The sequence below is a fragment of the Brassica rapa genome, chromosome A02, assembly GCF_000309985.2.
Source record: "Brassica rapa cultivar Chiifu-401-42 chromosome A02, CAAS_Brap_v3.01, whole genome shotgun sequence".
Lineage (NCBI taxonomy): Eukaryota > Viridiplantae > Streptophyta > Magnoliopsida > Brassicales > Brassicaceae > Brassica > Brassica rapa.
The window spans coordinates 23,412,811-23,439,866 of record NC_024796.2 but is presented as its reverse complement, the minus strand read 5'-3'; the positions used below and the strand labels follow the sequence as shown (position 1 = coordinate 23,439,866).

The 27,056-nt window shown below is 34.5% G+C and overlaps 6 protein-coding genes across 10 annotated transcripts; 2 read left to right on the top strand and 4 right to left on the bottom strand.

Moving 5' to 3' along the window:
• On the top strand, window positions 1-2,342 carry LOC103853793 (RGG repeats nuclear RNA binding protein C). The gene is made up of 7 exons (XM_009130701.3): window positions 1-368; window positions 846-1,083; window positions 1,183-1,248; window positions 1,335-1,467; window positions 1,553-1,711; window positions 1,787-1,843; window positions 1,947-2,342. The coding sequence occupies exons 1-7, from the start codon at window positions 212-214 to the stop codon at window positions 2,148-2,150; spliced, it is 1,014 nt and encodes a 337-aa protein (XP_009128949.1). The 5' UTR covers window positions 1-211; the 3' UTR covers window positions 2,151-2,342.
• A 64-nt stretch (window positions 2,343-2,406) lies between these two features.
• LOC103853792 (ras-related protein RABD2b) lies at window positions 2,407-4,539 on the bottom strand. Its single transcript, XM_009130700.3, has 8 exons — window positions 4,262-4,539; window positions 3,804-3,876; window positions 3,516-3,563; window positions 3,368-3,415; window positions 3,194-3,265; window positions 2,957-3,112; window positions 2,770-2,873; window positions 2,407-2,697 (listed from the first exon to the last, which is right to left on the bottom strand). Exons 1-8 carry the CDS (start codon window positions 4,273-4,275, stop codon window positions 2,604-2,606), a joined length of 609 nt encoding a protein of 202 aa, XP_009128948.1. The 5' UTR covers window positions 4,276-4,539; the 3' UTR covers window positions 2,407-2,603.
• A 4,914-nt stretch (window positions 4,540-9,453) lies between these two features.
• On the top strand, window positions 9,454-11,767 carry LOC103853790 (vesicle-associated protein 2-1). Of its 4 annotated transcripts, none has more exons than XM_033284224.1 (9): window positions 9,454-9,661; window positions 9,696-9,704; window positions 9,889-10,000; window positions 10,076-10,146; window positions 10,222-10,303; window positions 10,389-10,504; window positions 10,597-10,728; window positions 11,160-11,228; window positions 11,325-11,767. In XM_033284224.1, the coding sequence occupies exons 3-9, from the start codon at window positions 9,940-9,942 to the stop codon at window positions 11,448-11,450; spliced, it is 657 nt and encodes a 218-aa protein (XP_033140115.1). In that variant the 5' UTR covers window positions 9,454-9,661; window positions 9,696-9,704; window positions 9,889-9,939; the 3' UTR covers window positions 11,451-11,767. The 4 variants fall into 4 exon arrangements, with proteins under 4 accessions (XP_033140115.1, XP_033140113.1, XP_033140112.1 ...); XM_033284222.1 differs by having other exon boundaries at window positions 9,457-9,661; window positions 9,696-9,714; XM_033284221.1 differs by having other exon boundaries at window positions 9,458-9,661; window positions 9,696-9,790; window positions 9,909-10,000.
• A 1,780-nt stretch (window positions 11,768-13,547) lies between these two features.
• LOC103853788 (YDG domain-containing protein At5g47150) lies at window positions 13,548-15,396 on the bottom strand. Its single transcript, XM_009130697.3, has one exon. The coding sequence runs from the start codon at window positions 14,394-14,396 to the stop codon at window positions 13,644-13,646; it is 753 nt and encodes a 250-aa protein (XP_009128945.1). The 5' UTR covers window positions 14,397-15,396; the 3' UTR covers window positions 13,548-13,643.
• Window positions 15,397-18,244: 2,848 nt separating this feature from the next.
• On the bottom strand, window positions 18,245-19,951 carry LOC103853787 (YDG domain-containing protein At5g47150). Its single transcript, XM_009130696.3, has 2 exons — window positions 19,587-19,951; window positions 18,245-19,435 (listed from the first exon to the last, which is right to left on the bottom strand). The coding sequence occupies exon 2, from the start codon at window positions 19,428-19,430 to the stop codon at window positions 18,327-18,329; it is 1,104 nt and encodes a 367-aa protein (XP_009128944.1). The 5' UTR covers window positions 19,431-19,435; window positions 19,587-19,951; the 3' UTR covers window positions 18,245-18,326.
• Window positions 19,952-20,218: 267 nt separating this feature from the next.
• LOC103853786 (GATA transcription factor 27) lies at window positions 20,219-25,749 on the bottom strand. Of its 2 annotated transcripts, none has more exons than XM_033284220.1 (7): window positions 22,426-25,749; window positions 21,599-22,277; window positions 21,480-21,537; window positions 21,317-21,411; window positions 21,032-21,230; window positions 20,840-20,960; window positions 20,219-20,746 (listed from the first exon to the last, which is right to left on the bottom strand). In XM_033284220.1, the coding sequence occupies exons 1-7, from the start codon at window positions 22,463-22,465 to the stop codon at window positions 20,517-20,519; spliced, it is 1,422 nt and encodes a 473-aa protein (XP_033140111.1). In that variant the 5' UTR covers window positions 22,466-25,749; the 3' UTR covers window positions 20,219-20,516. The 2 variants fall into 2 exon arrangements, with proteins under 2 accessions (XP_033140111.1, XP_009128943.1); XM_009130695.3 differs by having other exon boundaries at window positions 20,230-20,746; window positions 21,038-21,230; window positions 22,426-25,683.
• Window positions 25,750-27,056: the final 1,307 nt, after the last annotated feature.

Sequence of the window (27,056 nt, the reverse complement as noted above, 5' to 3'; positions counted from 1 at the left end):
ACACCTTCTCGCTGCCGCATACTTTTTCCAAAGCTCCCCTCATTCACTCTCCTTCGACTTCTGAGTCATACAAAACAACCACAACTCTGTCCGAAATCATCTCTTCGACCTTTTCATTCAGATTTATTCCATGGATTCGTGTAGTCAATAAGGTTTTTTCCCTCTCGAAAAACCCCATCAAGCGAAAACAGTTTCTCACCAGAATCCGAAAATGTCGACTTTGAACCCGTTTGATCTCTTGGGAGGTGACGCCGAGGATCCAAGCCAGATTGTTGTCTCTTTGCCTAAGAAGGTCGAGAAAGAAGCTCCTGCGCAGCCTGCTAAGGGCGCTAAGCTTCAGACCAAGCAGCCGCCTACTTCCCAAGCTGGTAAATTTTCTTTGATTTGTGTAGATAGTGAAGAGATTTAGTGTTCAGACATGTTGCGTAGTGTTTGATTAAGTCGTGTAAGTGAATCTTGTTTAAAGATGTATGCTTTGGTCATTTGGGGGAGGTTTTTTTTTTCTGTCTTACCTAGCTTCTGTCTGCTGTTTGTGTAATGATGATGTGGAACAGACTTAGGTTTCAGACATGATGGGTAGTGTTTGATTAAGTCATGTAAGTGAATCTTGACATGAAAGATGTAAGCTTTTCTCATATGGGGTTCTAGTGTTTTACTCTTAGATTCTCTCTACTGCTTTGTTTGATGATGATATACATAATCTTTTAATTTGGAGCTATGATTTTATTCTATTAAGAATATGAATATTGAAAAGTTTCTTTTGCTTGTTTTGAAGTATACATAAGAACTAAGAAGTAAAAAAATAAGTTATTGAATGAAGTGTGGTTTATCTTTGATGAATGTAGTGAGGGAGTCAAGGAATGCTCCTTCAGGAGTTCGTGGTGGTGGTGCGGGTCGTGGACCTCCTCGTGGTTCATTTAACCCCGGAGGAGACAGACCTCATGATCTAAAGGATGGAGAAAGGACTAGTGGGTTCCGTAGATACCGCGAAAGTGGTGGTCGCGGAGGTCAACGTGGTGGGTTTGCCAATGGTAGAGCTGGTGATGGGAGGGTCTTCGAGCGCCGTAGCGGAACTGGTCGTGGGTAAGCTCTCTTTTTAGGTCTTTCTACTTTCGTTACTGCTATGTTTGACTTGTTCTGTTTGTGATTTTTTTTTGTTTCTTGTAACTTGATGTTTGCTAGTAATGACCTGAAACGTGAGGGTGGCGGTCGTGGAAACTGGGGTACCCCTGAAGATGATATTCCACCGTAAGCATCCTCCTGCTCTTCAGTTTCTGTATAGGATGTATTGTACTATACACTGGATAAGAAACTCTATTTTGTGTAAATATTAGACCAACGGAGGAAGCCACAACAGAGGTTGAGAAGAGCCCTGTCGCTGAGAAGGAAGGCGGTGAGGATGACACCACCGATGCAAAGAAAGACGCTCCTGCTGATGAGGGAAAGGAGAAAGAACCTGAAGACAAGGTATAAACATCTTCGACTACTCATGTGCTTTAACTTGTTATATGTATGTGCTAACGGTAAAATGGATATTGGGTTTAATAATTAGGAAATGACATTGGAAGAGTATGAGAAAATTCTGGAGGAGAAGAAGAAAGCTCTGCAAGCAACAAAGGTTGAGGAAAGGAAAGTTGACACCAAAGTGTTTGAGTCTATGCAACAGCTCTCCAGCAAGAAGACCAACAATGAGGAAATCTTCATCAAGCTGGTCAGAATCTGAATTATTCTATTTTTTGTCGGTTGCTTTGACAATAACAGAGCAAGTTTTTTTTTATTGTTTCAGGGATCCGACAAGGACAAACGCAAAGATGCTGCTGAGAAAGAAGAGAAGGCTAAGAAGGTTCTTGTTTCTCTCCCTTCTCACGTTCTAATTCGCAAGTCTTTTTTGGTTTTAAACATCTTCATACTTAGTTCTATGCTTTGTTCTGTGTGTGATTTTGTAGTCGTTGAGCATTAACGAGTTTTTGAAACCTGCTGATGGAGAGAGATACAACCCAAGAGGTGGATACCGTGGAAGAGGAGGTCGTGGACAGAGAGATGGAGGAGGCCGCAACGGTGGTCGTGGACAGAGAGATGAAAAAGTGAACGGAGGAGCTCCTGCTCCGGCCATCGGAGACAGTGCTCAGTTCCCATCGTTGGGCAAGTAAAGACAGACCCCTCTTGGTCCTTCAGCATCTATCTATCTTATCTCTCTACTCTCTTAGTTTAATCTTTGTTCTTAATTCTATCATTTTTGTTACACTTTTTCTACAGAACAAGTTTGAGTGCTTTTAAGTTATGATGGAAAAAACAAATTATAAACTTTCTGTCACGCAAATGTTTAGCTTCTTTTAACAAAATCGCTGATTAGTGTTACAAGTACCATAGTATTCAATTAAACTAAATATATTTTGAATTATTGAATTATTTTGAATTATTGAATTAGAATTACTATAGAATGTATGAGAGTTTCAAACTTGGAAATACATGAGAAAAGAATTGAAAAGCTATAAAATGAAAGAAAAAGAATATTCAATTCAACGAGTTGGCAATTGGAGTCTTACATGCGATGCAAACAAATGATTATAATGATCCAAAGAGACCTTTTGAGACAAATGGAATCAAGATGAGCAACAGCCTGATTGCTGATTCACTGGCTGTCCGCGAATCTGGACCGTCGGTGGCTTTGCACCTCCAGATGGTTGGCTAGCCATTCTGCAGACAAGAACAACGGTTAAGTACGGAAGTAAAAGAGTTTAAGGAACACAAGTGGAATCTAATCCAAACCGGGTCTTAATAGCAGCAGTCATGGCCATGAAAGCTTCTTCAACATTGGTAGCATTTTTAGCACTTGTTTCCAAGAAAGGGATCCCCAGTTCATCTGCAAAAGCCTGTTGGAGAAGAAGATGACAATGTTATTGTGTGTTTCGACAAGGTTCACAGCAAAAAGAGACCAGTTGGTTTGTTTATTTACCTGAGCTGTCTCAGTGGATACAACCTTCTGTGATGTGAGATCGTTTTTGTTCCCAACCAGTAGCTTGTTCACATTCTCACTAGCGTAACGGTCGATTTCATTAAGCCATTGCTTGACGTTGTTGAAGCTCTCTTGGTCAGTGACATCATAGGTGACCTGCCAAGGAAAAGTCAACTGTGAGCGAATGGATGTGAATTAAGAAAAAGATGATTGGTCTTGTGAGAGTGGAGTGCATACAATGATGCCATGAGCTCCTCTGTAGTAGCTGCTGGTGATTGTCCTGAAACGTTCTTGACCTGCTGTGTCCCACTGTACCAACAACGATTACCAAAACAAGGGTGATTCTGTGCTCCTTCCTAAATCTTTAACTGAATATATATGTTGGCTAATGGAGCTAAAGAACAGACTTACGATCTGGAGTTTGATTGTCTTTCCGTCCTGTTCCACTGTGCGGATTTTCTACAATACACAATTTGTAAAAAGATTAATACTTTTCTTTTTGTTTTTCCGTGTTCTGCATATATTAACAAACAGGTGATGATTGCAAGAGGATGCTTACAAAGTCAACACCAATGGTACTGATGTAGCTATCAAGGTAAGAATCATCCTGCACACACACAGAAATTCAAGATACCAAATTATAACACACAAGAGAGTAACAACCGTACCAACAGAGAACTAAGCGGTGAATGAACAGACAAAAGATGATTTTTTTTGACAAACAAGAAGTGATTTTCAAGAACCTATAGATAGGTTTATTTGTATTCAATGTTAAAAAGGCAATTACTAAAGATGATGCATCTAATGAATAATTCTTCAGCTGAGAAAAGAAACGAGAGTTACTTACAGCAAATCTTAGAAGCAAGCACGATTTTCCGACACCAGAATCACCGATAAGCAAAAGCTTGAACAGATAGTCACTGCAATCATTTTTAAATAAATAAAAAAAAAGGATTAAGACAGGAACGGTTAAAACATCATCAGTGAAATGAATTGGTTCGAGTAGTAAGAAAGAGATCAAAGGTGTTGTTACGTCACACCCTCGAATTTAAACTATTGAAGTGATCAACAGAGAGTGCAGAGATCTCAGTCAGCTACTACCCCTAGTAGATCTAACCTATTTACGAGATCCAAATCGAGAATCGATGATCAGACAAAATAAACGAGGAACATTTGGGTAGATTCCTTTGAGTAACCAACAAACATAGATCCAAAAGCAAAATCAAACAAAACTAAACCACCCAACACATCGAAGAGAGAGAGGCTAAATCATAGAAATAACATCAAAATCATGAGGCGTCTTACTACTCAGGATTCATGGCGAAGTATCGTATCTAGATCGATCTCCCAACGTATCAAACGAGAATCTGACGATAGTAATGTCAGCGATCTGAGAGAGAGAGAGAGACTGAATGTTTTTGTTAAATTATATTTATTTATTTCTCCTTCGGCTGAAGGAATTGCTTTGGGAAAATTTGCTTTGAGATGTTTGAATGCTGACTTGGCAAAGCCAAACCAAGAGAGACAGAGAGAGATGCGTGGATGACAAAGAATCAATCACTCTTTCCTTCTCCTTTTTGTTATTTTTTTTCTCGATTCTATACACTCGGACGGAGGAAAACTAATTTTAGGTTTCGAATCTCGCTAATCATACTTTATGATTATTAAGCTTTTTGAAGAAAAAAAAATACATTTTGATAATTCTACGAATATTACAGACAAAGAAAGATGTAAACATTTGCTTTATTTATTTTTTTGGTATTATGATAAAAATTAAATATTTGGTTTTTTTTCATCCCTTGGGGGTGTAAGTCAATTCTAACGTGAACCTGACGACTTGAATAAACAACATCAAATTCTATTGCCACCACAAAGCTTAAATCTAATTTTAATTAATATAGCACAAAACAGTGATTTAGACAAATAAAGAAATATAAGAACCATGGAGACTCAAAGGTATAGTCGAATAGAAACCCTCTATAAAAGGTCGTTATAAAAGGTCGTTTAGAGAGAGAGAGAGAGAGAAAGAAAGTAGATCTATATTCGGGTCCGGTGACCGGCCAGCGCGTGAGCGTGCGTGCCGTCACTGGAGCCCCTAAAGCCACCTTTAAAGCCTTCGATCTTCGCTTTGCTGTCGTTCCCTCTCTCCTCCGCCTTGCCTGAGCTCTGGAAGAAGGCCGTCCATGGCGGATCTGGTTCTGGCGTAAAGGTGCGGTCGTGGTGAAGAAGGCGCGGTGAAGCTCTTTGTGCGGCTATTTGGTTTTGTCTCCGGGAGGCGGAGGCTCCTTCAGCTCCGTCGACGCCGGTTCCTGTTTCTGAGAGGTGGAGGTTACGTTTAGCTTTGCCATCATCGGTCTAGATTACAGGAGGTGAAGGCGTTCCATGCATTGCCTTGCCGTCGGTTGGTTCCCTAGCTCCATTTTTAGGGTTTAGTCTGTTTCTTTCCTTTTAGTGTTGTCGCTTTTGGTTGGTTTGGATTGGTGGTGACGACGTCGGAGGACGATCGAAGCTCGACCAAGGTTAACGGTGATGGTTCACGCGAAGTCTTCCTCTCGGTGATTGCGACGAATGGTGACGGATGAGATCTCGATCAGTCGAGTGATGCTCTCCGAAATTGGGCTCATTTGTGTCGAAGACGTTTGGCGGTGGTGATGGTGTGTAGTCAGTGAGCTCCGGTGGATCCAGGTGAACCGACGGTTGGTTCCCGGTGTTGTTTCGTAGCGAGGGCGACGTCGGAACCGCAGCGTTTGTCCGCGCGGCGGCGAAACCTCGTGGGTCCTAGGGTTTCCCGTTGTTGGGCTTTAGGCCCAAAGTTTTATTGTTTTTGGCCCGGTTTTATGGGCTTATGTATGTTTGTATTGAGGTTTTTTTAGGCCCATTAATCAAATACCTATTGACGGAAAAAAAAAGAAACCCTCTATAAAAAAACAAATACTACCTCGAGAAACTCAATGATAGAGTCCTTTAGGTGATGATTATTTTCTTAGTTTTTAGATTTTAGTTTCTAGTTTTTGGATTTTAGTTTTTGATTTTAAATTTTACAGTAGATTTTGGTTTTTTGAAAAACATGAATGAATGTTTTAGATTTTGGTTTTTAGTTTTTGATTTTGCTTTTAAAACTAATAGAATGAAAATATTATTCATAGTAAAATATTTATTCTGAAAATAGTAAAATATAAAATACTGTTATCAAAGCACACATAAATTTGTTTAATAAAGTTATTTAAAAAAAAACTGTGATTAAATGTTAAAATAATTTTTATTCATAGATTTTTATCGTTATTTTTTCTGTAATTTTTTTATTTTTCCAAAACTAAAAACAATAAATATTTGTTTTATTTTTTTGTTTAAAGTATAGTGATTTATTATTTTTTTTTGAAGCTGGAATTTATTAAATACTAATAATAAAGTTCTACATACTATAGATATAATAAATATTACATCATTAAGATAAATTTATTTATCTTAGAAAATGTTTAAAATAATAAAATAATTTTATTGCTTGTCTTGACCGGATATAAATAAATGAACCTACATTCGTATATATTATATGACAATACACAATTAATAATTATTTTTGTAAACAAACTAAATAAAAATTAATTACATTTTAAAAATTGTGGTAGAAGTATATAAATTTAGAAAATTCAGATATTTAAATAAATATCAATAGTTTGATTTTTAAGTATTGTTTACTAATTATAGGAAATCTTTTAGTTTAATAAATGAAAAATAAATATCTACATATAATCAGTAAAAATATTTACATTGGTTTATTTTGAAATTAAAAAATAAATAATTATGTTAATTTATTCCTTTGTATACAATTATTTTATATTTTTCATATTAGATTCTAAATGTAAAATATTTTATTTAAATTTAGTGATTTGTAATAATTACTTTTCATCACTTTAATCCTTTCTTATTAATATTTTCTTGTATTAATACATAAATATAGAAATATTTTAATAAGAAATAATAAGGTATACAAAATCCACGTACTGACGTACATAGTTTAGAAAACCAACAAAATATGGTTTTTGGTTTTTGCTTGAAAATAGGTAGTTAACACAAAATCTGGTTTTCCTATTTCTTAGGGAATCTATTTTTTTTTTAAATCTTGATTGGTAAAAAAATGGTTTTTACAAAATCAAAAACCAAAAAGTAGATATATGTTCGTCTTAACGAGACTATATGCGCTCTTTACCAGTTGCTACCATGTTCAGTAGATTATGGGCTGAAAAAGAGAGATTAGTCACACAAAAACTCGAAAAGAGAATCAGTATTGGTACTCTAGTGGCGCTTGAGGGAAATAATCCCAATACGGTGAACCATGGTTCAAAGTTCAAACCCCGCTGGCCACACTGGTATGCGTTATTACTTTCGGCTTATTTGAATGCCCAGGAGAGGGTTTATCCGTGGGTTGTACCTCCACCCGGGGTTAGGTCTATGTCATTAATAGACATGGGGTTAACGTTTTTTTCAAAAAAAAAAACTTGAAAAGAGATGAAGTTAGAATGGTAAACTCGTGCGGCTTACATTTTCATATAGTAAAATTTACTGAGAAACATGTTCATTGGTTATTTTCTCAGAAACAAAAAATACTAAATTTCAAAGGGGAGTTCAAGAGTTTTATATATCAAGGCGGCAAACATAATTTCAGATTCCGACAATAAACCGACGATCTTTACGACAACGTTCAATAGTCGGTAAATTTCGAGAAACTTCCGACAATCATGGCTTTTTGAGCAAATTCTGACAAACAGTTTTGAGAAAAAGCTGAAAAATCAAATTGATCAGAATATTTCAAAGAAATTTTCTGAGGAAATACCAAAAGATCAGTTTTGTCAAAACATTTCGTGGAAATACCAACAAAAACACCTAATTAATAGCTCGTCTAAACTTTTCCAACGACTTTTTTTCTTGGAAAATGTTGTTGGAGTACATGAATTTTTCTTGCAGTGTTTTAGATTGTATTTGGAAATTTTGTTCAAAACGAGCTTGTAACCGGATCTAAAATTCATGTTTAACCGGGTTGAAGTAAAATATAATATTTATTAAAAAACAAGTTATCTTGCAGTGTATTTTTTTTTTAACTTTATCTTTTTAGATATCCAATCTGTCTTGGATTTGGTTAGAGTAAAACTCAAAAACTTGAAATACCCTAGAATATGACCAACTTGAGTACTTATGTCGGATTAGGCTCGATTTGATTCAAATTAATTTTTTTGGTCAATTCGTTTCAGATTTTCTGTTTTTTTTACCTACCAATAAAATGAATAGTGCACTCAGTACCAATGTTCTCATTGAATCGTATCATAAATACCATCATCAGCTATCTTCGTTTGATACTTCAAGTGTGCTAATGAAGGACTGTTACAGAATAGTGCATCTGATAGGTACTTAAAATGAAGAAGCCAAATGAACTGCTGACGTGAACAAAAAGAGGCTTGGAATTATTCAGAGGCTATGTAGTTAGGATCTCTGAAACAGAAAGAAGACGGTATAAGAGTGGAGCTCGAGTGATGTTGAGGATTATACTTTGATGTTGTTTTTTAGAGACGCCATGAGTCCTTACACCACAGTCGCTATAAGACTGATGATCCAAGCTTGTCGCCATGAGAGCATAGCTTAGTATCCATACACAAAGCTGTTATCGGTGTCTCATTGATAATAAAGGAAGTGTTACATTGTTGAGAAGTTCTAAATAGCTAAAACCTATCAGTATCAAACATAGTCTTGATCACTCTAGAGTTTAGCCATCATCATAACATACTAGTCTCCATGAACTTTGTAGTATCATTGGTCTGAATCTACAATGAAATGGGGCTTAAGAATATGTGTATATGATGTGTTTTTGATTTGAAACAGATACTCTCCCAACATTAAGGAGATAAAAGTGGTGAGTCACAGGTAAGTGAGAAGAGCAAGACTTTACAATCTCAGAGACAGAATTGCTGGTCTCTGTACTTTTAAATGAACACCAAAACCCCAACCGTCTTGTTCTCTCTTCAACCTTCAAAGGTAGCTAAATCTCTTCCTCTTACATACTATGTCTCTCTTCCCTCCTCTTGTAAGAATTGTTTCTTTTTGTCTTTTGGATTTCATTTCTCTTCATGTAATTTACAGACTTGAGAAAAGTAAATCAATATGCAATGAAGTAATGTGTAATTCTCATTAAACGTTTTGTCTGGATTGTGCAACTACCAAAGATAACTATATTAGAAAAATTACTACGTTACTGCTAATTCAATTTTCAAACGTTACAATTCAAACTGTCTTTGTTAAAATAGTTCTTATTGAACAATGACTGAGCAGAAAAATGTATTTTCTTGTCTCTAATTCCTAATTCTATTATGTTCGTCAAGATTCGACTATCTCGATTTAATAAATCTTTAACGTCCGATGTTAAAACCACTACAAACATTAATCATTAACGGACACGGAAATAAATAAATTAATGAAAAGAGAAAGAGAAATGGCCTACCACCTATTATAACAGTTAGGCTCAATAATAAATAACTGCCAATAATTAACTGCAACGTCATTGGCCTTTTACTTCCAGCCTGTCGCTCGCTAGTGCCTTTTTCTCTCCTCTTCAACTGTTTAACACGTGTCACATTTTCCTCCCCTCCTCTCTCTCTCCCGGAGGCGACGCCGGAGGAACTCTGCTCCACGAAGCGCTTAGGCTCTCTCTTCCCAATTATCTCTTTCTCTCTAGAAACGTTGGGGACCACGAATCGAAGGTGAAATTTGGTAAATGGTGGAGAGCCATTTACGGCGGGAAAGAGAAAAGAAATAACCACCTTTCTTCCTTCCTTTCCTTTTCTGCAGGTTTGATCCTGTCTTTGTTGCTCTTACTTTCTCACTGCTTCTTTTTTCTGGGAAAAATAAAATAAAATAAAATAGAATCTGGAATCATCTCATCTCCATTGAATTTGGATGTGTATAGGTTTCGAGTGATTTGTTGATATTTCTGTGTAATGTCTGGCGTTGGCGAGAACCAGCTCATCTCCATTGTACCTGATGAACTCAAATTCCTTTGTAAGCATCTGGTGACTTTTTCTTAAGTGATTCTATGAAATTGAATGAGAATATATGTTTTGATATTTGTATCAGTTGAACTTGAGAAACAGAGCTACTGTGATCTCAAAGTTGCCAACAAAACTGAGGACTATGTTGCTTTCAAGGTCAACTTCATTTGCTTTCTTTCTTTATCATGATTCTTCCCTCCCTAACTTCTTTCTTTTTTTGACTAAATACAGGTGAAAACAACATCTCCTAAAAAGTATTTTGTAAGACCCAACACTGGTGTCATTCAGCCTTGGGACTCCTGCATCATTAGAGGTTTTACACTCATTCATTCTTCACAACTCCTTCCCTCATTGCCATTTTAAACATGGGACTGATTAACATCTTCTAAAATTGGTAGTTACTCTACAAGCGCAAAGGGAGTATCCTCCAGATATGCAGTGCAAAGACAAGTTTCTCCTTCAAAGTACCATTGTACCTCCACACACTGATGTTGATGACCTTCCTCAAGACACTGTAAGTCTCACTCTTCATTCCGAATCATGATTTCTCTTCTCTTTTTAATGGCAAATGAAATTTTGACAAAAAAATTGCATGCTTGTGTTTAGTTCACCAAGGACAGTGGGAAAACATTAACAGAGTGTAAGCTTAAGGTCTCGTATATCTCCCCGTCTACAACCCAAAGATCCTCTGAATCCGGAGCAACCAATGGTGATGGAAACGGCTCTGAAACCATCTCTGTGAGTAACAACCACACCCACCCATTATTAGCTTGCGTGCTAACCAATTATGATCATCACAAAGCCTTTATAGTAGGATGACTCTTTATGTGATACTATTATACCAATGGACCTCTTGCTCAAACAGACACTTTATCAATAGTCCACTTTTAGCTGTATTAATAATTACACTTTCATTTCAATCCATGACTGTCTAGTATTCAAACTTGTTGTTTTGAGGCTTGTTTGGGATACTTAGATACAGAGAATTTTTTATACTTTAAATATTGTTTTTTCTTTTGTCTCTGTTATATACCTTTCTTCATAGTGTGAGCAAAGGTACCACAGCTGTAACTCACAGAATCTCACCACATCATAGTCTAAAAGAGACTAAGTTCTTCCCTTGTTTTAATTCCCATTCTAACTTCTTTACTATCAATATGTATCATCAGACTATACAGCGGCTGAAGGAAGAGCGAGATGCAGCTGTTAAGCAAACACAACAGCTGCAGCATGAATTGGTACGCCTCCATAAACTTTTCCTTGATATTCCATCGCTGAGAACTTAACTGTTTTCGTTAAAAATCTCCAATCACGTTGTTAAATTGACATTGCAGGAGATGGTGAAGAGACGAAGAAACCAGAGTAACAGCGGGCTATCCTTGAAGTTGGCAGCTTTGGTTGGACTCATCGGACTCATCATCGGTTTCATCCTAAAACTCACCTTAGCTTCTCCCACATAACCACTATCAGCAGCTTCTCAACATATGTAACCGCATGAATCAAAACGGCGCTACACATTTTGTGGGTATTCTACTCTGTTAACTCTCTATATCTTTCTCTATGATCTTCTCTTCTTTGTTTTGTCCATCAAATTTGCTTTTTTGTCAGTTATATTGGATGTACATTTTTGACTCAACAAACCCTTCCTGATACGAATTTACTTCTCTACTACTCCTATTAGTGGAAATGCCTAATCATTTGTACGCATTGTGAAGGAAATCTGTTTCTGAAAAGACTTTTAAGTCACTTCTTAGCTTTAATATAATCCCTCTTTGAATTAGTTGAATATCCAAATTTCAACTTAACTTTTAGGCCCAAAAATTGTATCATAAAATCTGAATTGGTGACTTCTCCTGAAGTGTTTCTGAAGCTGCTGATAAACTCGAGTTATTCTTAAACGTTGTGGATTTAATAAAACAACACTGATATCTATAGTATAACTTGTTTATGTATGTCATTTACCGAAATTAATTGTATCCTTTACCAGTTCCGAATCAATCATAATGAGTTCCCCATTTCACATTTGTAACAGCTGGATTTAATCACAATTAGTTTGAAAACATAGCAACTTCAGTTTTGTCTTTCTGTAGAAAGGATGTTGTTGGTTTTCCTTTCTTTATCTACTCTATTAAAATAGAGTAGTATTTTTTATCTACCATACACAAGTCTATGTTAGACCATTCATTAGAAATTTAACTAAACATGTTAAAATTATTCATATATAATATTCCCCTAACAAAAAAATATACATCTAAACATTAACATTTCTAAGAAAAAAGAAATATATTGTCATTAGGTAATTATCATTTGACTGTTTATCATATTTAATATAGATCATATTTAATATATTTCAGTAACTAATTTTGAAATTAAATAGTATAGCCTAATTCTTTTTAAATTATCAAATTATTATTTTTATATAAAACAAAATAAATAATATTTTATTGGTTGTAACATTTTATGTTTGATATTTTAGTAAAAATAAAAACATTAAACTGAAATATAATATATTAAATAAAATAATATTTTAAAATATAAAAAAAATTATTTTATTCACATAAAAACATTTCGAGAATAAAAATTTCTAAACAAAGAAGCTAATAATTTTTTTTATTAATTCATATAAAATTAATATTTAAAATTAAACTATTAATATTGATGTTATATTTTAAATAAATAAACAAAAATACTTCATTAATATATGATCTGTACAATATCATCAAACAAATTTCAACAAATAAATGTTTTTAAAATAAAAATTATATACATAAAATTGATATTAAATATATTTCTTTATAACATATTTTATCTTTTAAAAGTTAATTTAAAAATATAAATATATCCGCACGGATGTGCGGGTTAATATCTAGTTATGTTTTAAGACACTGCCAAATATATTTGACATAAGCTATTTCTTCTACTTTCTCTATGGTAGTTGGAGGTATTAAATGAGAGTGGTTCACCGTGAGCTATTTTTCTAAGTAGATTGTATATATGGACTGAAAAATAAAATTCAGGTGCCGAGTGAAGTGATCACATTATTTTTTGATGCAACCCTAACCCCTTTCAATCGATTGTATTATTCAGTAGTTGCACGAAAATAATTTTAATTCACTAATACAAATGTGAAAAATGCAAGAACTAAAGGTGAGTAGATTAAAAAAAGTACTGTGGAAACTCATTAAATTGATTGCGTTAGAGTTAAAAGAAATTAGTGTGTAAACATCGTGTTTTTATTATATTTACCAAGATTTTTTTATAAGAAAATACACGTTATTAGTTATAAACTACGTCAATTTTGCAATATGCCTAACAATAGTAACACGACGTCTAACTATTTTTATTGGTATTCTTAAAAATATGGTCCAATATTTATGTACGTAAAATTTCATCTCACAATAATGTCTCAAATTACTGGAAGGCTGGCCAGGAACCCTAGAATGCTTATTCTTAATTATAATTTTACCTCCATGACCTCTCTTGCCAATGAACCAAATCCAACTCATCATACTGATGCACATACAGCTTTCCTCTCTATTTGAAAAAGAAAAAAGAACATACTTCATTATCAACCGTTTATTAAATAATACTTTCATTTATTAGTTATACATTATAGTTTTTCATTTATTTGATAGTTCCTTCAAATATGGTTCTCAAGTTAGCGGAGGTTGACCAGGAATTCTACAAAGCTTAAACTTGTACACACTCTTACCACTAGCTCCTTTCTCCAACCAGTACTTATCAACTAAATACAATCCAACATACACATAATGCTTCCCTTTACCATCCCATCTCTCGTCTCCACGTATCACTCTCACTTCCCTCTTATGCCTCATGCTGTTAGCTAATGCTAAATTGCCCTTTATCATCTTCTGATCTTCAGCATTCTTTTCCTTGTTAATCACGTTTCCTCCTTCACCAGTATATATCACAACATCAGCATCAAACTTATCATCAAAATCATATCTTTCCGACGAAACGATGCTTGTCGCCAACTTCACACCTTCAACTTCCACATAGTCGATCCCGGACATGATCCTGAAATGAAGCCCGATGACACGAAGCTCAGCTTTGTACTGGAACTCATCCCCAACTTCGATTCCAGGAACTTGTCCAATTCTGTTCGGTGTGTTCACATGTTTGCCTTCTTTCTCTAAGAAAACTTGTGTTTTGAGGTCTATTCGAGATGTCGCCTCGTATAAATCTCCACCGCGCCTAGCTTGTTTCTCTCGATCCAACTGTGTGAACACTTCTTTGAAAACACGCAAGACCTCATGCACTTTCTCACGAGGTGTAGGAACATGATCTTCTCCGAGAGAAACTCCAACAGGTTCTGAATTTGCAGCAGCATGATCAACAACAACATCACCTGCATAGACAACTGGTCGCTTTTGAGAAGGATTCATATTTCTGTAAAGAATTAGTGAAGAGTTTGAGTAGTTTTTTTTTTATTAGTTAATAGTCTCTATTTATATAAAAATGTAATCATATGTACATTAATTAAAGGTATGTCTTATGGATAGGCATGGATTCGGATTTTAATGTTCATAAGATATTGTATGTAATTGTGTTGACCATTTGGTAAATGAAATTAAAAAGTAGTTATGACTGTTAGATTAGTAAATCAATCATGCAATGCTGCCTTGTTGTTCACAGGAAATGAAAAAGTATTGTGTGGAATCAATTAATCATAATTAGTTATATAAACTTTCAGTCTATAGAAGAATGTTTTGCTGTTAAAAGTTCAAGAAGATCACAAAAAAATGATTTTTTTAAATAAAAGATATGCATTAATAAATTGGTTTTCACACTGCATCATTTAGGAAGATAAAAGGATTGATTGATATAGGCTGTCACTTTAATTTAAATATAGGATGTAAGTTTTTATGTTGCAGCGCTAGATTTTATTGTTGTAGATTTATATCAATAACTTTTAAAACACTAAATATAAAGCTTTAAGATATTGATTTCTAAATCTAATAATATATATTTTATGTTCTAACTTCAGAGATATAGTTTTAAGTTATTACTAGATAAGCTGACAAAAAAAATTATTAGATATAGATCCGCGCGATTCCGCAGATTTTTTTTCATTTATGAAAAACCATATTCCTATTATTGATTTTAAGTTTATAAAATCATAACTAAAATTTTATTTTAGAGTTTTTTTTGGGTATTAGGCTCAATTTCTTAGCCCAATTCCTTGCACATGGCCCATCCTTGTTTTAGACCGCACAATAAGCAACATCGGCTATGTTTATTGATTAACAAATGCATAAAAGAAAGTAAAGCATTAAAGGAAGTTGCGATAAGAAAATTATGTCATAATCCTATTAGGATACATAAATGTTTGAGCTAAGTAGAGAGAGGACAAAAGACACTGTTCGAGTCATGTTGCTTCGGGATATAGTTTCTTCGATCTTCCTTATTCTTCGTTGTTTCTTCCTATTAAGCGCTTAAAATGTTTGTTTAAACCCTTTGATTGATAGTAAAAATTGTGGCGGGAATTCGGTGATCAAATTATCTGTGTTAAAGAATTAAGAAATTTAGCGATAAATAACTCCTAACAAGTGGTATCAGAACCATATAGGTTTTGATTGCGGGTGTAGAAAAGATCACAGAGTTTCAACGGAATCGCAGATCAAAGAGTAACGTGTCTTTGGCTTAGGGAAGTACAAGGTGTTTAAGCAATAACACTCATCTTAAGGGATTTGAACAAGGTCAGTATATAAAGTCTTCCTGACAAGGTTGAAGTTAGGTAGCAGGTTACATTACTCATGGCAGTACAAAGTGTATTCAAAACTGATCTATCTAAATGGGAAGGAGTCTAGATCAAGGTGTAGATGATGTTACAGCTTCAGGTTATGGTTTGAAGAAAGATGGTGGTGTTTCGTGAACATTCGAAGAAGCTGTAGTGATGGGCTAAAGGAAGTTCAGGCGTAGGAGAGTGCATTGGTTCTCAAAGTTAACTTGCAATATGTTATGGGTCTTGTGTCAATAGTCTTTCTAACACGGAAGTAAGACGGTGTGTCTTATTTGAGTTTAAATAGCGGTGCAAGATGGGCACATGTTATGTTTGCGGGAGGAGAAGAAATAAAGTGAGAACAAGAAGAAGAATATCAGTGCACAAGAAATCAACGTGTTGGTGTATTCTTCATACAAGTAAATAGAGGAAGGAGTTTCAGCTCGGAGTGATGATATTATGACGTAGTGATATCAAGGAGAGCTGTGCAGTGTCAAGAACATCATTGGGTCATTTGGTCTGAGACAAGTTAACGGGGAACTGACAGTAATATACAAGACTGTTAGAAAATATTTGGTTAAATATGAAGAACTGAATGGAAAATTGTATCGAAAGTCTTCCCAACAAGGTCTAGGTATTAAGAGTACATTCCATAAGTGTATGATACATAAGATATTAGAGAGATATCTTTGGGATACTAATGTATTCTTTCCACACCCCCGCAAGACGGAGGGGGCAGTGGACACTCTTGTCTTGTCTCTGCGCTTGATGAACTTGGTGCGTGGTAATGGTTGTGTCAAAGCATCTGCAAGCTGGTCTCGTGGCTCACATTTGCGACTCTGAGCAAACCATTTTGAATATGTCCTCATATCCACTACATGATACGTCTAATCTGGTGAAGGCAAGGTATTGTAGACTTCCCACAAGTCGACGATATGTCGTTGGGTCCGAGAGTTACGTGCCTGAGCAGAGAGTGAGCTTAGGCGAGGATGCCATTGGTGTTCCCATGGGTTTTGCATCAGTCATCCCATGTTTATGAAACAGGTCCATGATATATTTCCTTTGAGACAAGTGAAGTCCAGCAAAGGTACACACATCTTTAACGCCGAGAAAATAATTCAATTTAATGGAAAAATGATTTGCTAGTTGATGAAGAATTTACTGCATCGTTGGCTCACCGTTTCTAGTGATTAAAATATCGTCTACATAGACAAGAAGATAAAAGAGACCGAACCCGGCCAAAGAATGAAGAGAGATGTATTTGCTAGAGAGTTACATAAACCAACCATGAGAAGATAATTCTCGAGCTCAGTTTGGATGATATTTTATAGTGAAAACAATGATCTAAATACCACTTCAAATGATGGTATTTGAAACTTCTTAAAAGAATAAAAAATTTACTTCACATTAAAAAAAAACAATTTGAAATAGAAAAAAATAAAACTTCTTTGAAAGTCGATTTTTAAAAATTCTTATATTTTTCATAAAACGATAAATGTCAAACTATAGTAATTTTTTAAAAATATTATTTAGAAATATTTAAAATTAAAAAAAATTCTTCAAAAACTCTCAAAATTTCTTCAAAACCCCATGAATCTTTACTCAAATCTTTTTAAGATTTACTCAAATCTCAATTTTTCTTGGATTTACTCAAATCTTGATCCAAAAATGTAGTCCCCTAAGAGTTTGTGTTTCTGGTTTTCTTATAATATATACTAAATTTTGTTGACCCATAAATTTAGGGTGGGGTGCTATTTTATAGGACTGCCCTGCATTATCCATATAAACTGAATATAGTATATTTAATTAAAAAGCCTTCGATATAAATATGGGCAATTGTCAATAATAGCACCTTTTGAAGTTTATGTCTCAAAAATAGCACTAGAAGGAGAAAGTCACAAAAATGACATTCATTAAAGGGTAAAATATCTATAATACCCTTGGTTTAAAATTAAATAAACAAACTAAAATAAATAAAAATAAAAAAATAAAAATAAAAAAAAAGAAATTTTTTTTTTATAGTTTCAGATTATATGTTTTCAGATTCGAAATTTTTATAATTTTTTAAAAAAAAAAATTCAAATTTTTTTTTTACTTATTTTTTTAAATTTTTTTTTTATAATTTAAAAATACTTTTTGAAACTGTTTTTAAAATTTTTATTTTTTATTTTATTATTTATTATTTATAAAATTTTAAACCCTAATTCCAAAACCCCACCCCTTAACTCTAAACCCTAAGTTTGGATTAATTAACCCTAGGGGTATAAGTGTACATTACCTCTTTAATGAAACCTATTTTTGTGACTTTGAGCCTTGAGTGCTACTTTGGAAACAAAAACTTGGTTTAGTGCTATTCTAGTCTTTTTCTCTATAAATAATGGTTACAATTTTCATCCAATTTCTTATTTGTACCTTTTATTATTTTCTAATAGTAATTTAGGTTTTGTCATTTGCGTAAGTCAATTGATTTATTTATTTACTTATAAAATATAAATAACTCCATTTTAAGTCAGTAAAATCGACCTTGTCCCCTCAAAATCTTATTGCACAATATCAAATTTATTTCATACATCTAAAAGTAATTCTTCTCAAGTCAACAGAGAGGAGGTTGACCAGGGACTTTACAAAGCTTAAACTTGTAGACAGTAGTACCTCTAACCTCCTTCTCTAACCAGTACTTATCAACCAAATACAATCCATCATACACATACCGCTTCCCTTTCTTATCCAGCCTCTCTTCACCACGTATCACTCTCACTAAGCTCTTCTTCCTCATACTATTAGCCAAAGCCAAGTTCCCTTTAACCAATCTCTGATCTTCAGTTTTCTTTTCCTTGCTCACCACGTTACCTCCTTCACCTGTATAAACCACAACACCTGCACCAAACTTATCGCTGTAACCATACCCTTCCGAGGAAACGATGCTTGTTGCAAGCTTAACATCTCCGACATTCATGTAATCGATCCCGCACATGGTCTTGAAATGAAGGCCGACAAGACGGAGTTCGGTCTTGTACTGAAACTCGTCTCCAACGTTGACTCCTGGAACCAGTCCGATTCTCTTCTCTGTGTTGACTTGTTTCCCCATTTTCTCCAACACATCTAGCGTTCGGATGTCTATTCTAGCTGTAGCGTCGAATAAGTCTCCGCCTAGGAGTCTCGCTTGTTTATCTCGGTCCAACTGTCTGAACACATCTTTGAAAAGACGCAGGACCTCAAGCACTTGCTCACGAGGAGTGAGACCGTGTTGATCAGAGCTTCTAAACGCTGGTTCTTGTTTAGAAGAAGCTTCTTTAAACCTTGGAGCTGCAACAACAGGAGCATGGTGAGAGTTTCTAAAGGCTGGCTCTTGTTTGAGACATGTTCCCTTAGGTGTAGGAGCTGCAACAGCGTAATCATGAACAGAGCTTCTAAAAGCTGCTTCTTGTCTGGAGCAAGCTCCTTTAAACCTTGGAGCCGCAAGAACACGATCAGGGAGAGAGTATCTAAACGCTGCTGGTTCTTGTTTGAGACCGATTCTCTCACGTGTGGGAGCTGCAACATCGCAATCACGAACAGAGATTTTAAACCCTGCAGGGTCTTCTTGCTTGACATCACTAGTTCTTGGGATCTTGATGGATCTCTGAGGGTGAGTTCCACAGCCAAGTGGGTAATCTCGAATGGCGTAGACGATTGATCGCTTACGTGAACCATTCATCCTTCCTGTCAAAAACATTACAAAGTCGATTCCTTTACTAACATTATAGATTCAACAATTCAATTTCTACACAAATCAACCACAGATATCTACTTTTGAGGATTTACTCCGAAGCAGCGTGTGAGATCACAGAGAGAGTAAGAAGAAATGCATTACCCGAGGGTCAAGAACAGTAAACGACTGATCGATCTTCTTCTTCTTCTCCGAGCTCGTCTGCGTTTTCTCACCGGCTCCGGCGAAACTATTCGTCGCCGGGAAAGAAACAAATTTTCTGGTAGAGAGAGTGTTGAAGAGAATTAGTGGAGAGAGACTTTGACTCCTTTTAACTTTTTATTTCTCAAAATATACTTTTAACACCGTTAGTTTTTGTGGGTCCCACAATTCTCACCATAAGGTTCGTATGATTGCTTTTGCGTAAAAAGTAACTGCATTTAAAATCAATAACCGTATTCTTCAAGTTTGTAAAAAATGTAGATTACCAAGGTTTATTGATACGTTTACACCAAAAAGAAAAAAATTTAAATTTCAAGGAAACTAATTCATTGATAAAAAAAAGTAAAAAACTTACCAAAGATCTCTGGTGTGTAAATAGAATATAAAGTTCAATGTGGTATCGAATATAGCAAAATTGTCAATTGTAAATTTTAATAATTTGTAATAAAATAATAAATATCTATTAAAATTGTTTTATAATTAAAATAATTACTTACTGAAATATTTATGCATATGGTATCTTAATACTATTAAATATGTTATTATGAATCTCATCTTTTGAGCACAAGAAAAAGATTTCAATAAGGAAACGAAACTTCCTTGTTCTCCAAGTTTAGTAGTAAGAAGGAGAAGACAGTATATGACCGCCAAAAAGTGCCCTTACATAAAAAATCCTTCCTTTTTTTATATTATGTATCTGCAGATGATAGCAATTTCTATTGCAGAAAAACTCATTTGGCCACATTTTTTCTCAGAAAAAGTCAAAAAGGGTGAAAGAGTTTTCTCCTCAGATCAGAGAGAGATCTTTAAAGAGTTTTTAAGTCTTTGTTCTGAGAAATACCAATTGAGTTTGAGAAACCTTCTTCTTTCATATCATATCATGTGAAGAAGCTCTGCCTGAGGGAATGATCCATTTGACGGCACATCAAGAAGAAGATCCTGATCAGAGTTATCATTATCTTCATAGCCACCACACACCATAGATCCACCGTAGCTCATATGGTTTAAGGAAGAGACACTGTTCTCTATAATCTCTTTGGTTTCAATGTGTTTTGATCCAATCTTCATTACTTCTTTGGGGCTCTTCATCACAACCCTTGTCTCTGGAGAATGCAAAACTCAAACTAATCAGAAACAGACATATTTTTATTGCAGAAAGTTGTGGATTGGCACTATTGAAGAATCTTTGTTTTGACCTGAGAAGTTATGGTTTAGGCTTTCACAAGGTTTTTTAATGGTTACTAAACTATTATTATCTGATGTATTCGGGTTTGAGACCCTTGATGTTGTAGTAACAGAGTCTTCAATCTCTTTATCCTGAAGCAAATATTTACGTGAGCCAAAGCCGCAAGACAAGAAACTATTTTGTTTCAAGAAGAGTATATGACGTTAACCTTGAGCATCTGATAGCTTTCCAACAAATGGGATTTGTCAGGATCGGATAAAGCAAGCTTTGCAAGTGTCTTAAACTCTTCAAGTTTTGATCCAGAGGAAGAAGTTGATGTACCAAAGACACCATCTGCAACGAGTTGCTGAAACAAGGAGAAGTTTTCTTTGAACTGAGAACTCTCAAACATGCTCAAGAGGCTGGCGAAAATAGAGAAAACAAAAAAATTTAAGAACTCAGAAGTAGCTGATGAAACAAATCTGTAAAGACTGAAGTTGCATTTAACCTATCAGGAAGATCAACTTGAGGAAGTAGTTTCATCAGTGTTTGTTGCTCTTCCTTTGTGAATTTTTCTTTGAACTCATCAAAGTTGAAAACATACTGCAGAAAGCATTCAAATCAATATTCAAAGAAAACAAAAACTTTTGGGAGCTGCAAATGAATTTTACCTTCAAATCTATGTTACAGAGTGGTAAACTATGTCTCCCCAAGACTTGTGATTTGGTCCTGCAACCAAAAAAAGATCATTTAACACTTGCTTAAATCACATTTATTCCAAGTTATTTACCTCTTGAGTTGCTCCTGTTTTATAGCCTTTCCACCAAAGTTATGAGAATGTATTGATGAGGACTTGCTGCTCTCAACCAAGAGCGAGCTAGCTTCAGAGTCCTCACGAGGATCTCTCAAAAGAACACTCCCATGTCCTATCACCATCGGTGACTCATTCTCAAACAGCAACTCTTCCTCCGAAGTACCAGAGACACAACAAGAAGACTGCTGTTCCTGTAGAATACTAAAGAGATCCTTTGTGAGCTTCTCAACAGAAGAAGAAGCAGCAGCCTTCGGACGCCCCACACACGTCCTCTTCTTACAAGCAGCAAAACTCGTTTCCCACGCGTTGGACTGATCACAGCTCTCTGAGTTCGATACAACAGACCCTGAACTCGACCTATTGTTGCTAGCTTCTTCCTCTAAAGCCCTCTTCTTGAAACCGTTACTGAACTCCAAGCTGGTTCTCTTAACCGTGAAGCTTTCTTGGTATGGTTTCCTCTTTCTGTTCATAGACATTCCATTAATCATCATCATCTTTTGACCACCTCTTCGATCTTCAATCTCAACCTCATCACCTTCAGCACGAGCATGAAGTGGCGTGTAGTTAACTAGTGATCCCTTCGTTCTCCATCTGGAGCCACACGCATTGCACAGTACCGGCTTCTCCGGTGGCCCGTTTCGCCAGAGAGGTGTGCCTGTTCACAACAAATGTTACACATAATCAAATTGAAAGCAGTTCTTCTTTCTTTCCTATTATGAAACAATCTGTAAACAGCTCTCAAGTTATGGACTTTTATCCCACAAGAAAACAAATCTTGATTTGGAGAAACAACAAGAACTCACTTGTAACTCCACAGTGATAGCAAGGCCCTTGCTTCCCCATCTCTTCTTTTATCTTTTTTTTTTTACAAAAAGTTATTAATATAGAGATGATAGATAGCTTATAATATCACCAAGTATTAGAGGTTCAGTAATTTGCTTCAGTATATAGGTTCTATGGGTATTGAGAAGCTTCACTGCGAAGGAAAAACCCAGAAACTCAAAAGTCTTCTTCTTAGAAAATTGGCCGGAGGGGAAAACAATAAGAGCCCAGAAAATTTAGAAAAAAATGGAAGACAAGGGAAGAATTCTCTTTTGGGTTCCTTTGAGCTAATCAGTCTCTAATAAACAACCCAATAGAAAAAGAAGAGAGAGAGAGGGAGAGAGGAATCTAACAAATGGCTGTGAAAATGGGAAAGAGAGAGAGAAAGTGGTGAGGCTAGAGAAAGAGAAAGTGGTGAGGAGGCTATGGCTATTTTTTTTTTGTATAATGAAAGTTAATGTTTCAGCGTCCTCTTCTATTTACTTACATTTTCATATCTATTAAAAAAAATATTAATGTATACTTTTTTAACATTTACTTCTGATCGGGAATTCAAATGTTGACCATAAACTTAAATCGAACAAACAAAATTAATTCAAATTTCGTAAGTCTAGTTTCGCTCAACCACTAAACTGTTCCATAATTCTTAGAGTATCACTTTTTGTTCTCTACCATTGATGTTAATCATTGAAACGTGGTGCTCACCTCGGTTGTTGGTAACTCACATGACATAACCGATATAGCTAGATCATAAAGATCTCTTCAAACTTGCAACCAAAATTGACATCAGCGCTTTAAGCATTGGAGGTCAAAGATGGAGAGTGAAACAAACTTGAAGGAGAACCCACGATGCATGGAACAATGACCGACTGTCTCCATCCGTCGAGAGCAAAGACGATTGTCACTCTGGAACAAAGGTGGATTACGAAGACGACAACCTCTAGATCTAACTTTATTAAATCCTGAAAAGAAAAATCAGTTTGCCAAAACATCCAAACAGACATCGTGGTCCTGGAAGGACTAATCCACACCCAGGTCTCCTCGTCGAACATATTCGATCTGGTTGCAAAACGACGCCCTAGTCCAGAACAGGAGAACCATGTCTGGTCTTTTTAGCGCCTCACAATCACACAGGAACGAAGGTTAAGAGATGAAAAGAATCGACACAACTCAGAAGCCAAACGTGAATGACACAAACAAAACTTGAACTAGAATGCAAGGAGGACATGCAAATGGAGATTAACCGCCAAAGAGATGGATTTGTCTGCCAGAGACGATATAGACACCCGCAATTCCAAACCACAAACGCAAAAAAAATCAACCAATTCGTAGACAGACAGCCACCAGATGAGATGGTAACGAATGAACAAAGCTAATTTGTTGCCTCCATTGAGCGCAAAGACACAACCTTACAATGGGTCAACACGCCGAACCTCGGTTCAAAGAGGTTTGATGCTCCACCACTCAATAGATAACACCTTCGCTAAATCAGTGGAAACAAATTGAATAGCCTGTCTCTATCCCTTAAGCGCCGGAAAAAAATAGTGCGGATATACAAAGTGACGAAGCAGAAACTGCCCCAAAGCTAAATTTAGATATGCTGAATATCACATTTGAAGCAAATTTAGGGAAGAAAGAAAACTTTTAACAAGTATCTTTGTGGAACTTTAATGTATACTTAACTTAGAGATTTTAAATCGCTTAGCTCTTTTTGTTAAAAATATTCAAAAGGACATTTCCATTTGATTAACAGTGTGTAAATGGTTAAGTAGGAAGATTTTGTTCAAATATACTATACATGTTTACATGTTAAATTTAAATACAAATAACTACTTTTATCTATTTTGTAGTTGTGGTAAATACTAACCAAAGGCTATTTACATGTGACTTTTTATAATAATTAAAAATAAGTGAGCACATCTCAATACTTTCTAGAGAATATTTTAACTGATAAAGTATTAAACAATAAAATTTATGAATTACATACAAATTTTCGAACGTGTTTTTGCGTTTGAAACGCACCAAACACTGTGAACGGATTATATATTGAGGCATTTCTTTTGTAAACAAATTAAAATAATTGATCTAAACTCAATTATTCATAGAGAAACCTCCAATGGTAAGAAAGTGACGATGGGGCTGGAGGAATATCATTGCTTGTTATGCCTCATGGTTCCTGCTTGCTGACTATAGACTTTTCTTCTTATTTGTTTTTTCCTTTGATTCCAACGAAGATAATTAATATTTATTAATGACGACAGTTATATTAGTCATCAGAAAAATATAATAAAATATTGATAAGATTATGGAACCGTGTAATATTACACTGAATAAAAATACCAATTACTGAGATTACAGTTTCCTATTATTAAAATACCCTATTCTATGAATGTTTATAGTACAATTGATGTAAAACAAATAGTACAATGTCTACAACATTATTATATTGAAAGATAATTCTGTTAATTGTCAATTAAACTACAACTTAGTCTCATTTCTCTGATTTACATTATGTAATATATTTTAGTTGATCTTTTGTCACAAACCAACTTTTTTCTTAATAAAATGTCATCTCCAAGTGTTAAACCAATAAAGAAAGAGTTGGAAAGGAAAGATGAAATCAACAAGGTTTGTTCTTTTCACTTTTAAATTAAAAAGTGTAGATATTTTTTTTAGTAAAAATAAAAGTGTAGATATTTTTTGGTAAAATAAAAGTGTAGATATTGATGTAAATAATTGTCTTTTTAATATAAAGATAAGACTTGGCTATAAGATTAGGTTTTAACTTATTTGAAAGTATGTGATGGCATGACGTTTGGTGAATTATATCTACAGTTTTATTAATAGATTTTTGAATATCAAACAAAAATGGTTTATTGGAGTCACCGGCCGTAATGAGGACGACGATCATGGACAAAACTCTTTTCTTCACCGTTTGATTAGGTTAAAGTATTTTTAAGTGATGGGTCCCACTTCTTTAGTTTCGTGAATGTGATTAGTGAACTAATTTGGGTACATTACTGCGTGTCTACGCGTGTTATACTATTCCCACTAAGTTAGCTATATACATATAAACTTTTAAAAATTGAACATGCAGTCATCCATGATCGAGATCCACATAATGTTGAGGTTTGGTGAACTTATAACATGTTTTTTTTTTTTTTTTTTTTTGCTAAAATGAACTTATAACATGTTACGATGAGATGTATGAGTATGAAGTATCAGTTTATTAGGTTAATTGATGACACCTTCACGCGCCATCACAAATTTCTCAAGAGAAAAAAATATTAGGTAACAAAAGTTTCGTTTTTCATTTCAAGGAAAAAGCAAATTGTAGAAAACAGTGATTATTGTTACGTAACTCCAAAAATAATGTTGAGGTTAATTGATGACACCTTCACGCGCCATCACAAATTTCTCAAGAGAAAAAAATATTAGGTAACAAAAGTTTCGTTTTTCATTTCAAGGAAAAAGCAAATTGTAGAAAACAGTGATTATTGTTACGTAACTCCAAAAATAATGTTGAGTCTCAATCAAATAATCTACCTATGAAAAGTTGTTGGACCATTTCATTAGACTTAGCTATTTTTTTGGTCTCACCTTATATTTCTCTAATTATCTCTAACTATTAAGGGTTTGCCATATATTTCTCTAACTATACATCTACATTATTAATTATTTCTATTATATATAACCAAATTTACCTACTCATTATTAATTATTTCTATTATATATAACCAAATTTTATAAGTACGTTTTTCAACACGTATATTCTTTCGTTCTCTTTCTGCTGATACAAAATTTTCATTCAGCAAAAAATACCTACATGAAACAGACTCACAAAATAAATATTTATTGCTTCACTGTATCTATATTAATAATTCTTTGAAGCTTGGTGTTAAAGATAGTAGATCAACAATTGTCAAATACGGAAATTCATCCTTACGGGTGATACTACATTTACATTCTAATATATTGAATCAGTTATAACAAGTAAATGCATAAATTTATTTATGGAACTTGAAAACATATTTTATTGATGGGAGATTTTGTTGGTATTGCACATCAAATCTTTACTATTAAAAGGGAAAAATTCTTAAAAAAATCTACTTAAACAAGGTTGTTAGACCATTTCATTAGACTTAACTATTTTTTGGTCTTACCTTATATTTCTCTAACTATAAAAATACATTACATATTTTTTTATAATTTAAATGAACTCAGTTATTATTCACCCATAATCTATTATATAATTACTCTAACAATAAATCTCTATGAATATAGACAGATTATTAAAACATGTTTACACATGACGTGATCATAACCATATATTATTTAATTATCAGTATAAAATTCTCAATGGTTTACTTATGTTTAATATAGGTTGTAATGGAGAATCCTCTGGTTTGTAACAATGTTTTTTCATTTTACGTGAATTAAAAATTAAAAGCCTTAATGTTAACTATTCAACTTTGAAACATTAATTTATTTAATTACATGTAATCAATCATTAGGATTTGATGTTACATTATTATATATGAACTAATGATTAATCTTATCATAAAAAATCAAATGGGTCTAAACGAGTTGGAGATTTAAATGAAATTAGAAA